The following is a 19,181-nucleotide window of genomic DNA, read 5'->3' as shown; positions in this document are numbered from 1 at the left end:
ATGGACACATGAAGAACAATAAGAGACCAGGCACAGAGATTGTGTAATCTTGCAAAAGCTGCCTCTGTCAAGGAGCATGATAGTGGCAGGTAAAACTAGGAGACAGCGAGCATATAGCAAAAGCTTAAAAAGGCACAAGAGGGGAAAGCATACTCCGTGCAAGTGTAAAAAGCAATCATGAATGTGACTGCAGCATCAGACTGTCCTGTTTTAAAGACTGATTTATTTTTGAGTACAAACAGTGACATGTACTAGAAATATGGCCGAAGATTTAAGATTCTCTAACACAGAGATTTTCAAAAGGGCAAAGGAAAAGCAGAAACAATTTCTGTCTTCTAACAGAAACTACTGAAATGGAAAAGGAAAAAGAATAGGAACATTTTAGCTAGCATCACAGGATGTAACACCAGAGAGATCTTTATCAGATACTGATAGAGAACTCCTGCCTAATTAGAAAATGCAAGAAATCTTTCATAGTGAAACTTGTTAGACACCCAGAGCTTCGATCCTGAGGACCTGGAAATGCTCTGCTGCTATGAGAATAACAATTAGGTGCAAAAGCTTCTGAAGTGCTCCAAAATCAATTTAACCAAAACAATAAAACCATAGACCTTATCATGCTGGGTCTGAAACCAGGCAACCCACAACACATACTCAGCTAATGCTGACACATTTTACAGCAATCTTAAGATTAGGCATATACGTTAATTAAAGATTAAATTACCCACTAGGGTCTGGAGTCCATTCTGAACACGGCTGTGTAATGTCAGGCACATTCAGTGTAACATAACAGTGGCCATGCTAAAAAAAATAAGAATTTTTTGACATGGACTGCAAGATGAAAACAACAAATAGAGGAGCACAGTTTAATGATGTGTGATTTATAAAGCTGGAAGCCAGAGATTAATGTGATGTATAATTCCCTTTAAAATACATATATTATCTGGTGAGATATTCTTACAATGACTTTCAGAAAAAAGATGGCTTGTAAGCAGAGTCTGGAACAGTGAGAAGCAAACCAAAGAGCATATAAGAAGGGAGGAAGCCCAAGATACAGAACAAATTACGAGGAAGAGTAAAATCCTGTATCATTAAGTCCATTTCAGTGACAAACGATGATGGTTTGTAGACAAATATGTCAGTAGTAAGGGGTTGTCTTGGCAGAAAACTATACAACAAGAACTGCTTTGTTATGGAGCATCCCACTGCTGAGGTCCTCTCTCAGGATAAAAGCTCACAACACTATGGAATACAAATTAATTTTAAAAAGCTATGTCTCACTAAGTGTGTAGCACAGGAGAGCACTTGCCAACCCACCCTCTTCCATGTATCCCTGGAGGAACTGCATTCCTGTGCAGATGTATCTATGTTGCTTCTATCTGGGTTTAAGAAGTATGCAAGACATACTCAATCCAGGACTCTATGGAGTTACAAGGCTGTAATTTTCGTTTCTGGGGTTTGGGAACTAAAAAGATAAACATTTTTTTCCTTTTAATTTTGTCTCAAGCTGAAAGTACCTCTCCAATTTACAGCAATTTATGTACATAAACACAGTTAAACACATCAAATTCAAGACCAAAGTTCTGACAAGACCCTCAGGTCTAGCAGTATAATTGAATATCACTATGATTATACTGTCAGAGGCAAACGAACAGGCATTTCAATTCATTGACATTATTTATTGGCCACTCTTGAGAGGGAAAAGAAATGAACAATTATTCCTTAAAGCTATTATCTTTGAGTAACACAAAATAAAGTATGCTAGCTTTTCATATTTCAGTGTGGAATAGCAATAAAACAGTTTAATTTTTTCATTGTCTCCTTCATTTCTACTGAGTTCAGTTTTCTAAGGGTTATTTCAAATAATCTATAGGAGACAGAAAGTAAAGAATGCCCTTGTTAGGCCTCTCCTGTAAAACACAGCTGCATAGTATTGTTGTTTCATATGCAAACAATATTTATAACCTATCTATTAGAACTGGTAAAAGGTGTTTCCCTCCCATCCGTTTTAAAACTAAAAACCATTGTTTCCAGCAGGTGGTAAGAATCTAACTCAGTAATTTTCAGCCTAGCCTGGCTGAAGAATTACTTCTGATTACACTAATATGGCCAGTGCATCAGATAGTAGATATAGAGCTGGTAGATTTAATATGGTGAATTTTTTAAGTTAAGGTTTCACCTAACAGGTTTGGGTTTTCTTCTCCAGGTAACAGAAATTGTAGTTCTCAAGAGAATTACATTCTGAGATACTACATCCAAATGCACTCATGAAAAGCAGGATACTCTGAGGGGTCCTTGATCCCTGCTCATCCACATCGAGGACCTGGTCAAACTGTGCAGTGCCTGACCAGACGCTGAACCATCCAGATTTCTTTTCCAGAGAAACCAAAACACTACACAGTGAAATGAGGAGAGCGCTGGTCATGAACAAAGTCCAGGATCACATCCCACTGAGGAATCAAGACATAGCACTGTAAAGCCTGTTTGGACACAACCAGTTGCAAAATATTTTGCCACTTCCTTCTTCTTACAATTGCCATATAACTCCCCTAGACTGTGCGGCACAATGGATACAGTTGGATTTAAACCTTATTTATCCTTTAGCAGCTATGCCTTTGTAGAAGGTATGAGAATTTAATATTACTGCAAGGTATAGAATTACTCATTAACATTTTCCTACATTTTGTATCGCTTGCCTCAGAACCATTCTCCTTACACAGACTGCATTTGTTTCTGAAGCACCCCGAAATTCTTTCCTTTGCAAGATGCTAAGCAAAAAGCACTGTGATGATACTGGATGGTAACACTATAGGAAGCAGCCCTGCATTAGTAAGGTGGCAGATTACATGGACTACTCAATCTTTTCCATATCTGATTTCTGTGAGTCAATGATTGTATTGTTCACTCCCTTCAGCACCAAAGGAGTCATCAAGTGACTGTTACTCAAATGTAGCTGAAAGGGCAGAAGTGGGGCTTCTCTTGAAATGAATGCTGTTTCTGTGCAGGTTAGCTATGTAGAAATTATTGGGAAGTGGAGAAGTTGTTGGCCTATCTCTTCATAAATGCCTAACTCTTCACCAGCCTGGCTCGTGGTGTACGGAGGCAGACGTCACTTGAAACTCAGTCATCTCACATGACAAAGCACCATGAGCTCCATCAAACAAGTGCTGCACAATAATGGGTTCTTTTAAGCCTTTGCTTACATGAGAAAAGTAGAAAGTGTCCTCCTCTCTCACCAGGAAAAGACTCTTAGGAGTGCCAACACTGAACTAGTTAGTTTTCTCTCCCTTTTTGCTGAAAATGTTCCTGTCCTCTGTGATGTGGAGTGAAGGGAGGTAGCACAGAAATATATCTGCATCAATTAATGTGTTACACTAAGCCACAGACTGCCACAATATTCTGATAACCCAAGCTAACATTACCATTTTAAAGACAAAATACCAATGGAACTAGGACAAACCACTGCTTTCTCAAAAGCAAGCCATTCTCCTAAGGACTATATATCAAAAGGAGGTGTTCCAGATCACCAGTCAGCAGTTAGTGTGGATATGGACACAGTTTTGTTCCTGAGGAAGATTTTCTTCTTGCTGTGTCACTTCTTACTGCAGAGATCTAAGGACAGCATTTGTATGAATGCCACTGTATACAAATGTTGCCGATAACCAAAGCAGAAATCTAACTGCTTTTGCAATCAATAAGCTTGGAGGATCAATGAAATCTTCAATGAATCAATACTTCACCTCTTTGTAGGGAAAGCTGTACTTTATGACTTGATCCAAAGCTCAGTGGACTCTGTGTCCTTCCACTATCTTTCTTCCCACTGTCTGCAGTGGGCTCCGAAGGAGGTACATGACCCAGCCAGCCATGAGGGTGAAAGATGGTAGACTCAACATGACAAAAAAGCATCTCATCTAATGACAAAACTCAGTGCCCCAGCTGAAGTGGCTGTCCCAAGTAGTACCAGGGACTAATGGTATTTTGTTGTTCTAGTCCGTGAAGGTCAAATTCATTCCTTTCAATTCAGTTTAAGCTAAACTAGTTACCTAACAGCAAGTGCCCCCTCCACCTGGCATACCTGAACACATGGGCAGTAAAGCAGTCTAGAACCTCACCAGAGCAGAACTAGCAAGCAGAAGTGTGGCTCACTAGGGAATGCAGTGGGACAGCCTGTCAGCTATAAATCCTGAATTTTGATAAACACAGAGAACTAGGTTTTCAAAAACTGCAGAAAGCCAGGCCTACATGATGGATCCAGGAGCCCTTCTAGTTCCTGAGGATGGCAGCACATCCCAGCAATGCCTCAATGGATAGGGCTCAGAGATGCACTAATCTCCATCTCCCTCCCTCACTGAGTTTCTATTAGGAATCAATCTTGGGTGCCTGGAACAGAAAAAAATTATGGCAGACTCTGGAAGGCTGAAATCTCCAGCCCTCAATTAATTCACACTTATCCATATGTAAATTCAGTGTGAATGCTCTCAGCACATTTTCCTCATTAGAATTCCACCGAAGTTTAGGAAAACAATTGTTTTAATAAGGAAACAAATGTAATGTAGCTACAGTACTGAATCAAGTTTGTAAAGAGAGAAATCTTCAACTCTGGTGTTTAATTTGCACACCACTACAAATCTACAGGGTAGCCCAAAGCCCAAACTATTACCATCTTAAAATATGTAAAAGGTAAGACTAGTCACTGATCAAGGAACAAAAATCTGAGTACAAAGGAAGAAACTCTTATTGAGCTGAATGCTCCCAGGTTGAGGCTGGCCCCTTCACAGCACATGTGGAAGGACACATCTGAATTTGCAGTGGGATGGCCATGCCTTCCTCATGCAGTCTAGGACACACACACTGCACCTGAGGGCCAGAGAGGGAGGGGAGAAGTCAGAATCATCTTAGACCACTTATGAGGTTCATGTCTCAAAGGTACAGCTGCTACTTGCTGCTGTGTATATGAGCCATTACAAAAAAATGAGGCATCTGCCCTTAAGGGGCTGTCATAGGTGAGGCACGTGACTTAAAATTTTTCATGGGATGCACTGGAGAAGCAGAATACAGAGAATGCAAAACTGCCTGACTAACACATGTTCCTGGTGCAAAATACATAGGATGCAATTTACTTCACATATTAACAGTATCCATTCTGTGAGATAATCTGATGCACCTCAGAATTCCAACTGAATGTTACAAACTACGTAGAATATTATAGATTTGATTTTTACCCATACATGAATCATGTACCGTCACAGTTAACATTCTTCCCTCACCCCAAGCACCTGACAGGTTCCCAGGCTAGAAGTGGTCCATGTAGGTTCCCTCAAATATGAACTGTAGAGAAGGAAGTTCTCACCTTGAATCACTTTCTGGAAGGCTCTCTTACTGTCTCTATTCAGAGCTCAGAGGAAATGTTAGGACATGCTACAACAGGTAGTAAGACTACTTCAAATTAATACTAAGTTAATAAATGTAGACACAGTGACAAGGGCCTTTTCAAACCTAGATAATAGCTAATTTGGTCTGAATAAGAAAAAACTTCAATGAGAAACTCCAGCCAACACCATGGATTATTCTTCTGAAGAAAAAAGAACATCCTCTATATTATTAGAGTACTTTTCTGCTAGGGAAGTTGATATTGTAGAAGTGCAAAGCACATGAAATAGAAATACTAGATGCTTTTGTTCCTTCTCTGGTTCGATCCTACTTAGTCAAAAAGCAAACGAAGTCATACTCACAGCTCCTACACCATCCTTCAAGCCAACAGAAATAAAGATGCCAGTTTGCACAGGCTGTAGCAAATGATATACAAGCTAGGGACATCCCAGCAGGGGAATCCCAGAGCTCTGCATTCCCTGTGAATGCAGATGTCAGAACTCCACCTCACCCTTCTGGGTGTGCAAGCAGTGACCTCAGTACAAGCTCCCTGAAAACAAAGGCTTTCCATGGGGTGATGGAACTGGTTCAAATTGTACACTTTGTGTTGTATGGGGCTCTATAAATAAATCCTGCAGAGTCATATTTTAAGATTTCCGCAACAAGCCTTGATATAATACTACTCTGGTTTTGATCTGGGGGTGGTGGGAGGGAGATCTATGGACCCTCCTTCAACTTCATGCACAGTATCTTGCTAGAGTTGCCTATAGATTTTAAAATCAGGAGGCACCACATGAGCAAAGGGTCATTGGCATGCACTGTAGCAGAAAACAGGAAATATAATTAAACACAGAGCCATGAGGTAAGTTCTTTGGCAGGAGAAAGACACCATGGGGAAGAAAGTGGCAAGGGCAAAGCACTATGAAATGGCAAAGTAACGTGATTAAGGCAGGGAATGAAGCACAGGGGTAGAGATGAAGAAACAAGGGTGAGAGGAGCAGAAAAAGCAGCACAAAGAGGTAAAGTGACAATAAGAGAAAGAAGGCAAAGCATACAGAAGAGAAGAACATATGTAAGGGAAAAAAAACTGTCTTAGGGGTAGTATTACTCTTAGGAGTAACAGTTATTTAATAAGGGCAGAAGCCACATTGTTATGCAACAGGATACACTTTTCTGTATAGGAAGAGTTTGTTTAAGCATCTATGAAACCTCAAAAAAATCTGTGGGAGGAAAATAAAAAAGTGAGTAACATCATATTTCTTTTGACTTTTAAATTGCTTTTTTGGTCATATTTCACCCTCCTCTCTCAACCTCCAAGTATTTTCCAGGATGGAATTTTCTTCTTCCCACTCCAGGATTTGGCGTGGGCAGAGCACTGCAGATGCTGCTGAACTCAGAAACCAAGAAACTGATTCATTTTTTCCTTGAATCTTGTGCTATCATTTAGACTAGGAACAAGCAAATGTCAAAGGCTGCAAGTTAGAAATTTGCAGCCACAATTTTACACAGCTTGAACATTTGCTTTGTCCCAGAGTAAGAGTCGTACCAGAGGGAGAGTAAAGTTCTGAATCCCTGCTAGATTGCTAAATACCTAAGAATAATTATTTTTCCTTCTGTTCCATCAGACTTGTGCTCTAAAACTCCTCTCAGTTTTGACTATGTGCAGAGGACAGGTCTTCTCTAAGGTAAGCCCAACAACCATTATTCAACTTCGCTGAACAAAAATCCTTAGAATGAGGACAACCTCCTCAAATCAATGAGCAAAGTCCGTCAGTTTCACTGATCATGTTCCACAAGTACAGATTAATTTCTGCAAGTTTCCTTTCATTTCAGCCTCCGGTGCTGTACAAACCCACTGCTAGGTATCAATTCAGTACTCAGAAAGGATTCTCAGAACAAATCCTTTGGAGTCATACGACATAAAAGAAGCTGCTCCCAGGACAACTGATAGTATATTTTTTAAATTGGAGGCCACTTTAGTAAGAAAGTTGCCTTCCCTACTTCATCTTAGACTTTAAAACAAACTAAAACTCTAACATTTGAAAAGGTTAGACACATTTTTTACTCCCACTGTTTCTTAATAAAACACCATTTGTGTGGGAAAACAGCTTAGTGCATACTTTAAAAACAGCCAAACCATTAATTGATCCAACATGTTGGCAGTTTTAGAGAAACTTACTAGAGAAGAATAAACTATGCTGCATCTTAAGTTTTAAAACAGCCTGAGCTTTACTTTGAGGGTGCATAAGTATGCCAAGCTCCTCCTGCTTTATACTGTTTAGTATATAATCTGTGATACCTAAAGTAGGAAGAAGTGTAATCTGAATACTGCTAAACCATGGGCAGATAATAAAGCACAGTTTTAAGAAGCTCAAGAGCTTATGAGTTGCTTGTCTCACAAAACCAAAGGAAAACAATACAAAAAACCCCAGCTTCCACCAACCCTACCAAAGAAACACAAATTTGCTCAATACAAATGGTTAAACCCTGAAACAGGCTGGACATAAGAGCTTCCAAAAGTCCTGCTTTTGCATCAGCAGTATTTTAGCATTATAGTTAGGCAACAAATTGCTTCTCAGCACATCCAAGCCAGCTAGTTTACTGTGGAAATTTTACATGTCATTAGAATAACATCCTGTTTTGCAGCATTTCTGTGTTTCAGTTTACTCCAACTCTACTAAGATTCTACTGGCATGAAACAGCTGGGCATGATTAGTTACTGGAGAGAAACCAAACTGAGATTTCACAATAGGTGGCATTTTATCTTCATGGCATAGAGAGCTGGTATAAAAGACAAGTGACCCCTGGCAAAAAACACTGTCCCTAAATATAAATCTGGCGAACTGTTTTTAAGACGTTTTTTCAGATCAAGCGCTGGTACAAAAGCAGTGGGGGTTTTTTTGTGGTCATAAGCCAAGGTTTAGGCTGTTTCAAATGACTGGATTTTGACTGGGTCCTAGTTGACAAGCAGTATTGGGACCCGACCACGCATGTGCTGACACTGCAAGCACAAACTCCACCAGAACATTCACCTGGGAGAGTGAAACACTGTCCCCATCCCAGTCCTGGACGACATATCTCATGTTCTCACCAAATCAGATACTCGACATTCCTACTTGATCTCACAGCTTTTACACTATCGCAGCCAAGACTGTGGACACCGTGTTCTCTACTTTACTGCACCTCCTGATAAGCCTGCATCACAACATTACAACTTCTCCTCTTCCGAAGCCCTCAATCACACTCGATCCCACACGGCACCTGCCAGAGGACTCTCAGGACACAATGAAACACCGGTGCTTCACAGTGGGATCAGCATCCCATTCTAGACCCAAACTTTACATATTCCAAACTTTTCACCCCTGGAGCACCGGCGTGCATTGCTGTGGATGTGCTGCTAGCACATCCATCCTTTGCCACAGCAGCATGGAGAGCAGCTCCATGTCCTCCACAATGGGCACCCACCACTCAGTGACGCCTACAGCCCATCCGCTCCCTGTCAGGAGGTGCGAGGACAGCTTCCCGCAGTAGCTCCCACCCCAAGAATGTGGGACGGCAGAGCGGACTGGAAAACAGGGTCCATCTGTCTGCCCCTCAGCACACCCCTGGGGGTGGCGCGGCTCACCTGCGTGAGGCATGGTGATGGTCTCGTTGGCGTTGCTGGAGCCCAAGTTATAGATGACGACGGCGGAGGCGTTCTGGGCGGCGGCGTGGCGGATCTTGTCCTTGTAGGTGCAGTTTCCCCGCGGGATTAGGGCCACCCAGCTCTTGCCCGGCGCCGGGGCGTTGAAGCGGGTGCCGGGGTCGCAGGCGTAGCGATCTGCGGGCGAGGCGGAGAGGGCCACCTGCCCGCGGGCGTCCTGCTTGGGCGACTGTTCGCCGTAGCGCCCGCACTCGCTCTTCTCGCTGCGGAGCTCGGCGCTGCCGGCCGCCGGGTCGGCGTAGGTGATGTTGACGAAGGCCGTGTACCACTCTTCCTTCTCGGCCACAGTGAAGTCCAGGCACAGCAGATGCACGAAACAAAAGGACAGCAGCCATGTTGAGAGCGCCAGGCTGCGGCACGCTTGGATCACAGACATTGCCATCTTCATCTGCCGGCCCCCCCGCCCGGCCGCCGCCGGTCCGTGTGTGTGTGCGTGCCCCGAGCCGCCGCTCTGAGCGGGGCGGCGCTGCTCCCGCCGGCACCGTGCGGGGACCAGCGAACGAGGGGGGAGGGGGCCCTCCCCTCTGCAGCCGCTGCCTAATTCATGTCGGGGCCGTTTGATTTCCTCGGGCTGGCCCCGTCTCCGCCCTCCCCTCTCCCTCCTCCCTCCTGCCCCTTCCTCCCCTCCCTCGCCCTGCTCGCACAGCTGCCTCCCCCGCTGCTGGCAGCGCGGCCGGGGACGGCGCGGAGGGGGCGGCGCGGTGCGGGGGGAGGTTCAGACGCGCACACGGTGGCGCGGTTCCCAATACGGACTCGGTCCCGGCCCGGCCCCACGGACAGACGCGCTGCCGGCGGAGGGGGTTCCCGGCGGAAGGGGCTGCCCTCCCCGGCCTTGTGGAGGTGCTGCCGGCGGTGAGGGTTCCCGGCAGAAGGGGCTCCCGGCGGAGGGTGTTCCTGGCGGAGGGGGATCCTGGCAGAGGGGCTGCACTGCCCGGCCCCGCGGAGGGGGAAGCGCCGGCGGCGGGAGCGGCGCGGCGGCGCCACCTGGCGGGAGCACGGGGGCCGGTCCCAGGGCCGCCCGTGCCGGGATCCCGGCATCTCCCAGGAGCGTAGCCTGGCACCTCTGAGCGCCCGCTTCAACTGTTTTGCTCTGGTTTTCCCACTTTTCCTGACTGCTGCAGGCGACGCTAAGGAATTTGCAAATGTCAGTGTTAGAGTGTAACGATGGGGCGCGGCTCAGAGGGGTGCTCGCTTATACAGAGGTTTTTAAATACACACCCAGTGCGTTTCCGGCTGTACTTTCCGGAATGGAAAGGACAGGCGCGTTTAATAAAATCAGGTGTGACTGACAGGAGCACAGAAAGCCTCAAAGAACGATGGAGCTGCTCCCTGGAGGCAGTTAAACTATGTGTTTAATTTTGGTTCGGTGAAAGCCCAGACTTGGGGATTTTTAGTGTATGAAACACCCCAAAAGAATTTTGGCCATGACTTGACACCTTTCAGAAGGATCAAAACACAGCTGGACTCTATGTCTGTCCATACTAGTGCAAATGATGGCCAAAATTCCACTTTCCTATCACTATGTTTCTATCACTTCTGTTCAGTAACAGAAGAATTTCTTACAAGATTTATAGGTAGTGCCTATTTTAGCCCGTGAGTAAAACCTGCCACTGGAAATGCCATTCACTTTCATTCAATTGTACCTGAGTATCTCACTGGCGTCAATATTTGCCTCTTTCCAGTTTATGTTCATAGCTGCCCATGATTCAAGCAAACAAGCTTTAACCATGTTTTACACACACACCTGCTGCTTTGAAAAAGTTATTTCCCCAAAGCTGAAAAAAAGTGCATTTGGGAGAAAAATGTGAATAGGGGAATAAAAGAGAGAAGTTTACAGGGAAATACGGTAATTTTACATCAAGCAAGAGGAAAACTTTCCTTGAAAGCCCATTCTTGAAAAAGCAAAGTCAGCAAATGAGAAGAAAATATTACCATGTAGAACTAACATTGAAAGGCAAAAGTAGATTGCAATCAACATTTATTAGAAAGTGTTGAGATTTCATCTGGGAAGCAAAAACCCTAAGGGGAAAATCCATGCCTGGAAGGGCTATGGGCAATAAAGCATTTGTATACTTAGAAGTGTAAGGAGTATTATTAGAAGAGAAGGCTAAAAAAAGTTGTACTAGTTTGAAAACAAGCTAGTGGGAGACACCAAGTCAGAATAACAATTTAATAGGAAAACAAAAATAAAGGCAGAAAACACTGGTTCAAACTGACAGAGTCAAGATACAACCTGACTCTCTGTTAATCAGGGTGGTGGTAGCAGTCTTCTGAAGTGGTGATCCTGTAGAAAAAGGGTCTGCTCTTCCTCAGAAGGTCCAGTGGTGGCTGTGTCGCTCCTGTCCTCTGGAAATCCAGTGGGAAGGTTGCCTCTGGTGTTAAGAGTCTCAGATTATATCCACGATGGAATGCTTGATTCCTCCCTCTTCTGGGTGGAGCATCTCACAATGGGGTAATGAGTCATGAGGCCAAGTGTTGATTAGGCTCATTAACAGAAGATAGTCTGGAGGGAGTTATCTCTGAGTCATGTGGCAGGACAATGATGGGCAATTAACAGAAAGATAGTCTGGGGCCAGGAGGCAAGGAAACACTGCCCCACCTGATTTCAACAGCTCATGAGGATGGTAATAGAATACACTGCAACCCAGGACAAAAGTACATATTTTTAATAAATGCTTCAGGATTGTATTTGGAAAGAAAGGGAGGACATGTTTGCTAGATAATGGACTCAGAAGAAGCATCTCCTAGGGACATATGAAAAACAGCAGACCCAGAAAAATGGCACACATGTACCAATACAATACCAAAAGAATGGGCCATGATGATTTTTTGCCTTTTCTTTTATACCCCTTTTATATACCTTTTTATAACTCTTTGTATTCTTAGTGGTTTTTAGCCTACATTCTTAGACTTATTTGTCAAGCTAGGAGACTAAACATCTTGTAGTTAGGGATCAGAAAGCCCCAGACACCAAGGTCCTCTCCAGAACACTTTTTGTTAACTAAGATAGAACCATCGAGGGGAAGGTTCCTTGGGGGGGAGGGGGGGTCACTCAAACCTCTCACTGGGGAATCTTTGAGAGATATGCTAATTAGTAAGACCTATAATGTTATACCCAATCTGTTGTGAGTGCGCATTTTGGCGCATTCCACCTGGATGTGGCACACCTGAGGATCCTTAGAATAAATAGAGGTAAATCCCCATTCTCCCTTCTAGCCATGTTTGATTCTTGATTTTAAGACCAGGAAAAGGCATCAGCAGGAAGACTTAGAGAGTAGCTATCTTTCTGACACTACTGTAAGTAAATATTGGCATAACAGGAAAATCTTGAAAGATTTAGTGTTCAGTTTCCTGATAAGATCCAGAAAAACTAATTATGGTGACCAGTTAGTTGCAGGCTGATTAGGCTGACATGAACCAACCCCAAGAAAAACAAGAGAGAAAAAAATCCAATGTATGGACAAAGTGTTTTTATGGGAAGTGGCCTGCCAAGCAAACTTGATTCATGTTTTTGTGAGGAAGTTATCAGTGTGGTTAGTAAAGTTACATAGCCACGTCCATAACAAGTTTTTGAAAAGTGTGCTATTAAATGATATGTTCTCATTACACTGTAACCTATTAGGGACCAGATAAGATGAACTTAGTTGAAACAGAATGTGCTTTAATAGAGCTTCATGTAAAAACACATCTCCAGGTGACAAAGTGCCAGCCACTTTGGAGCAGTACTGGAGAGTGCATGGTTTACTCTGCACACAGGGAAGGGTTTGGGAGTCAGAGTAGGAAAGAAATGTCCTATATTCCTAGGGAAAAGGGGCCTAAAGAGGATACAGCTATCCTTGGATGTTTCAGAGGAGCAACAAGTAGGAAGTAGTAGATTTTTGCTCTCCCTGAAACAGCAGTGAAACAAATATTGAAAGCTGTCCAGTTTTGGTATCTGCATTTTAAAAAAAGATATTGAAATGCTTGAGAAGGTTAAGAAAGGAACCCTAGAAATAATTTGAAGTAGTTCCTCTCTGGGGAGAGATTTCAGGTGCCCAATCTATTCAGCTTTTCAAGAAAAGAGGTGATGTGATTATGTTGTGTAAGTACCATCACAGGGATGTAACAGCAGGTACTAATAGGCTCTTTAAGCTAGTGGATAAAACATAACAGGAAACAAAGTTTAAACTAGACAGTGTAGCTCAGAGAAAAAGTAGCTGATTAAACAGTACTTGTCTACGGGAGAAAATTCAGAAGTGAGATGGTCCTGGGAAGTGAAAGACAAACTGCTCTTATATTCAAATTAAACAAACTAACACCGATCGAAAGCATGCTTCATGTGCAAGATGTGAAATTCTTCACAATCAATCTAGTGATCACTTCTCACCTTGAAAATACTTCTGAATAAAAAACCCAAGAATACTTGATTACTTTTGTTGCTGAAAGCTGAACTACAATTAACTAGGTCAGTGCTTTGCCTTAAAATCACCCAGTGTGGTATCATAGTTGACGGTGGTTCTTCCCATGTTGTTTCTGTTCATGGAAATACCTGAGGTTCCCCAGAGTTCTGTTCTGGTCCTGGCACAAGAAAACTATGCTTTCAAGAACAGCTGTAAATGTTTCTTCTCAGGTGTACTAGTTTGAAAACAAACTAGTGGGAGACACCAAGTCAGAATAACAATTTAATAGGGAAATAAAAGGAGGGGGGAAAAAAAATAAAGGTGGATAACACTGGGTTAAACTGAGAGTCAAGATACAACCTGACACCCTGTTAGAGTGGTGGTAGCAGTCCGATAGAATGGTGGCTGCAGTCCTCCTGAAGCGGTGATCCTGTAGAAAAAGGGTCTGCTCTTCCTCAGAAGGTCCAGTGGTGGCTGTGTCACTCCTGTCCTCTGGAAATCCAGTGGGAAGGTTGCCTCTGGTGTTCAGAGTCTCAGATTATATCCACGATGGGATGCTTGGTTCCTCCCTCTTCTGGGTGGAGCATCTCACAATGGGGTAATGAGTCATGAGGCCAAGTGTTGATTAGGCTCATTAACAGAAGATGGTCTGGAGGGAGTTATCTCTGAGTCATGTGGCAGGACAATGATGGGCAATTAACAGAAAGATAGTCTGGGGCCAGGAGGCAAGGAAACACTGCCTCACCTGATTTCAACAGCTCATGAGGATGGTAATAGAATACACTGCAACCCAGGACATCAGGCCAGCCAGACATTTGCCACCACTCTACCCTATGTTCTCTCCTTCAAAAAAACCCAAACCCATAGAAGCATACAAGGCATTGTCACAAATCTCGTTGCCTGAACACAGAGAAAAGCACAATCTCTACTTTTATGTGCTACTGAAAATAATTTTACAGTATCAGCATTGATATGAGGGGTGTGTTTCTGGATTTGGAATGTTATCTATGACTTTAACAACATATTACAAATTCTCCTCCCCATTTTCCATGTTTCTGAAGTGACAATAACTCCAGCTGAACTATACCTTGCAGAAAGCTACAAGACCATCATATTCAAACTTGAGTGTGTGAAATAGGGTTAATAAGTAGAACGGAAGTGCCACGTGGGAACTCCAGCTCCAGATTCTTGATATATAGAAACTCAGAAGCTGGATTTAGGCAACAGCTGATAATGAGCAAAGGACACATTGAAATTCACTGCATGACTACCTCTAGCATATGCCACAACAGTTTGCCCTTTCACAATGTAAAATTTGTTAGTTTATACCCTTTTTGGTTTATACCCTTTTTTCTATGCTTACATTGTGCTGGATTGTGTGCCTGTACCAAATCCCAAATGATCTCAAAGGAAATAGCAGAAATTTCTTCAGTTAAAGTGAGGAATCTCCACCAGGTTACTAAGCCCCTCTGTAATGGAATCCCATAGTGTTTTGTGGACCTCTATCTGAGCTTCTTGGCACAGTCATCACCAAGAGGTAAAATGGCAAAAGGTTTAAAAAGTAGGCATTAAAAGACTAGGCTGCCTAAATTCCGGTGAATTAGCAGTTTACCTGGAATTTAGGATTCTTTATCCAGAAGAATACTGAAGGTGGCATTGCAGGATATTGAAAAAGCCTGTATTAGGTGTGTTGGCTCTCTTTATCACTAGAGGGAAGATAATCCAGGCAGCAATACAGAGCGTGCAAACTTGATGCCTTATTGTATATAGGACCTATATAGTCCCAAAATAGAGTCAGTGATTCTGTGTTGAACTGGGCATAGCAAAATTTATGGAAAATACACACCACAGGGTAGGTGAGAAGTCCCTCCTCTCGCTCCTCTCAGGAGGTTCTGGTCAGTTCCCTCTGTCTTGGATGTGACAGTCCCCACGCGGTTAGGGGCCTAGCAGGTGTGACTGGGAGAGGCTTGGGGTTAGTGCTAACTTCAGTGCAGCCTGAAGGTTTCTTGATGCTGATGGACAGCAGGAAAGCTGACTGAAATATGATCTCTCTGCAGGTGCTCAGGAAAAGAAGTTCTTTTGCCTTCCCTGGCTATGAGACTGAAATTGATTATTTTTTTACTGGAGAAGAGTAGATGTTAACATTGGGAGACCATGCAAAGGATAAAGCAGTACCATCCCCTCACCCATTTGCTGCCAATACTGTGCTCTGAGTTACAAACCCCACTGTGTCAGTTCATTTAGAGAGTTAATTGAGCAATATATCTTTTCTTGTCCTAACTGACATTGATAATACTCCATCCATCTTCCTATTCATATGCTAATAGCTGTATTACCTGTCACTTTATTCCAGAATCTTGCCTTAGATTGGGATTCTGCTTCATTCTACTGTAATATTCTCTGAATTACTACAGTTGCCACTGTAGTTCTGGTTTCATTTACTTAGGTAAATTTGAAGTGTTCTTGAGAATGCTTTGACACTCTAAACAAAGTTTCCGAGTAAAGTCCCAGAAAAAAAAGATCTGTGTTACAGCCAAAATAAACTGCTCACTGGAGCTATAGGAAAACTTCAATAGAATTTATAGGGAAAGTGATATTTTCATTTAGAAACTATGAAAAGAGTTTAAAGGAGCCTTAACTTCTTTGATCTCTATTAGGTTTTCATAGTGAGATAGTGCTCCCTGTGTTCCAAAGGCAAAACCTGCCATGTCTCATCATATTTGTTTAGTGTCTTGCTTTCATTAGAGACTTTTTTGGTGAAGTACAACACCCCAGGAGATGGCTACTGATGAACACTTTTCTGCCTGTTCCTTATACTATTGTAGCTTCCTAAAAATATACAGCATTTGAAAGAAACAGTCACCTTTCTGCGATTTCTTTCTCTTTGTGATAGCTCATTCAGCTCCCTTAAATTTTCAGCATTTTCCACATTTCTCATTAATCTCATCTAGAGGCTTATTCAGCCCTTAGTCAAAATATTGTCTTTTCCTTTGCAATGTAAAAATATCAAAATGTTAGTTTTCTCCTGTTATTAGATTATTTCCCTTGCTCTCCTATAAAGAGAGGTATTTAAATGTCTCACAGAAAAGGTGAACAGACCCAGGTCTGCAGGGCAGCCAAGGTGGCACTTCCTGCCATCCCGGCCAGGTGGTTTCTCCTGCAGGACACAAGGAACTTGATTATAAGTTCTCACCTTACGTACTGCTCCTTTCCTATTTGTCTCCCTCTAAGGCAGAGCATGTGTAATCAAAAATATCAAAGGTTGACCAGGACCCCCCAAGCTTCTGTTATTAAGCTTAACATCTTCCACAGTCCACAGCATGAAAGAAAATGAGGGAACTACTGTGATGAGCATCTCCCTTAAACAGTCACCCTGACCATCTGAAGACAGCGCTTAGCTTAAGTGTGGAATGGTGCTCAAATTTATATTTCTGAATCTATGCTGACTGCTCTGGTGCTGACAGACACAAAGAGAGTGAAGCACAGTCCTGCTGAGGCAGAATATCTTAACACACAGCTCCAAAATGGTGTCAGTTTCTAGTGTTTTAATCATCTTCCAGGGGAAATATTGTGAAGAACCTAAACCAAAATGTAACCAATAAAAGAGATTCTTTTGTAAAAAACAGACAAATTGGAAATGTATTAATCAAGACTGTGTAATGAGTAGAACCTGCTGCAGAAGCTGCAGAGAAATGTGTGATTAGAGATGATCATGCTGGAAGTTCATGGGATCTGAAAAGAAGAGGGTCATGCTAAGTGCTCATTAGGTGGTAGTACAATGATAAATCTTGGAAACAGAGGTTGCCAGCTTCATGCAATTCTCTAATGCCTAAAACAAACACAGAACTGAGTCTCTGTGCAGAAAAACCACACTGTCTATTGTGGACAATATATATTAAATATTACTGCAGTTTTCAAATTAGTGGCAGAATCGTGCTTTGCACTATTTTTGTTGAAACATATCAGTGAATATGCTGTAGGACACTAGTCACACAGACAAAGCTACTTGCTCAACAGACATCCTGCATCTGGCCCCTTAAGCAATGACCAACAAGCCTCTGAATGCAAAAATGAAAAATAGGTGTATCCAGGATAATGGTGGGAAGGATTTTATGGGGCAGTTCAAATATATGCAGACATTCCTGGTCTTGCTTGAGAAACAGGAAGCATATACCTGAATTAATTGGGCATTCTGTACTAAGTCTGCTTATGACCTTAAACAGAGGATTTAAACAGTGTCACAGACACTTGGCCAAGTGGAAGACAGTAATACGTTCTCCTGAAAACAGATGTGTGAGGTTACTAAGAGATTTTCCCAAGAGAGATTCGTGGGACTGATCACCGTTGACATGATTGTAAATGACCACTGTGCCTACAAACAAAATGGAAAATTAATTGACAACATAAAATAAGGTGCCATTGGCAATAGAAAGGTGTGTATGGAATACAGGAAAACCTTATTGATCCAACCGAGAGAGATGTGATGAAATTCAATAGCGCATAATGCCAGGTCATAAATTTACAGACTGAAAACACATATTTCTGCTCTTAACTGGAAGCTTCTTGGTTGGGATACTGGTTCATGAAGACGACAATGTCACAAAGATCCCATTAACACCCCCTCCCCCTTCAAATGTGGCCTTAAAATGCATTAGCAGACAGGATCAGCAGTGATGGGGGGCATGCAAACCTTTTCACGTGAGGCCTCAAGAAAACCCACCTGGAGCTACCCTTGTAGAAGATGCAGAAAAGGGCAGGTAGGAGACTGAGGGAGTAAAGAATTATTTATGAGAAAGTTAAAATCTTGACAACAAGGGGAAAACTGAACAGGATTTGATACTCTCTGTTGGCATATCAGGAAGACTAAATGCAGTGGAAGGAAAACACCAGTTTAGGACTTGGCCCTTAAGAAAAAGACTGCAAGTTAATCATATATAAATGGATACAGAAGAAAAGAAAAAGAGGAAAGCTGTGAAATTTTCTCATTACCTAACTGGAATTAAAGATGATGTGATAAACTGATGTGAAAGAATTATTAAATGATTGCATGCAATAGCAAGGTTTGGACTAGATGATCCAGGAAATCCCCTTTTTCTATATCCAAATTTAGCTTTAAAGGTTGTAAGGATATTTCTTTCCTTCCCCTAAAAACAGCATAAATAGCCTTATTGGAAGACACCAGACGGTGCTGTCACAGAGAATTTTACAAGCTCTGTACTTCCAGACTTTCACATCTGTAGGTTATGGCCAAAAATGCTGTGGCACATTAAGCATAATTTATGATGTTCCCACATATGCTACTAAAGATTGTTTGCTGGTCAGAGCTATGACTGAACAGGTTCTTAGAAGCAGTGCTACTGCTCAAGGGAAGCACTTTCATATGTAGATATTAAAATTCCTCTTCAAATGGTATTTTTACCACCAGTTTGAATGAAAATGGCTCTGAATCCTAAGGATGCCAAGCCCATGAAAAAAATGAGAGCCTACGATTTTGCTGTCTCATTTTCTTATTTCCTTCCTCAGATCTTTCTTTAAATTATGTGGAAGGGTATTTTTTTACCTGGACTGTGGCTCAGAATACAGCCTACGGAGACTTTGAACTGAATTAAAGGAAAAAGCGTGCAGAGTGTTTACTTAAAAATTGATAGAGCTCAGATTTTTGATTTTGGGCTATTGCCACTTCTCATCCTCTTTGTGCTTTAGATTTCTGCCCTCCTGTAAGGCTAGTT

At 42.5% G+C, this 19,181-nt stretch overlaps 1 protein-coding gene across 1 annotated transcript in view; it reads right to left on the bottom strand.

The window, feature by feature from the left end:
- Positions 1 to 9,673, bottom strand: part of RNF150 (ring finger protein 150) — a 115,631-nt gene extending 105,958 nt beyond the window's left edge. The window contains exon 1 of the mRNA XM_032108686.1: positions 8,996 to 9,673. Within this exon, the coding sequence (XP_031964577.1) occupies positions 8,996 to 9,461 (466 nt within the window). The 5' untranslated portion in view covers positions 9,462 to 9,673. The remainder of the gene's footprint in view (positions 1 to 8,995) is intronic.
- Positions 9,674 to 19,181: the final 9,508 nt, after the last annotated feature.

Source organism: Corvus moneduloides, chromosome 5, assembly GCF_009650955.1.
Source record: "Corvus moneduloides isolate bCorMon1 chromosome 5, bCorMon1.pri, whole genome shotgun sequence".
Classification (NCBI taxonomy): Eukaryota; Metazoa; Chordata; class Aves; order Passeriformes; family Corvidae; genus Corvus; species Corvus moneduloides.
Note: the sequence above shows the minus strand (reverse complement) of the source record. Positions and strands in the feature narration are given on the sequence as shown.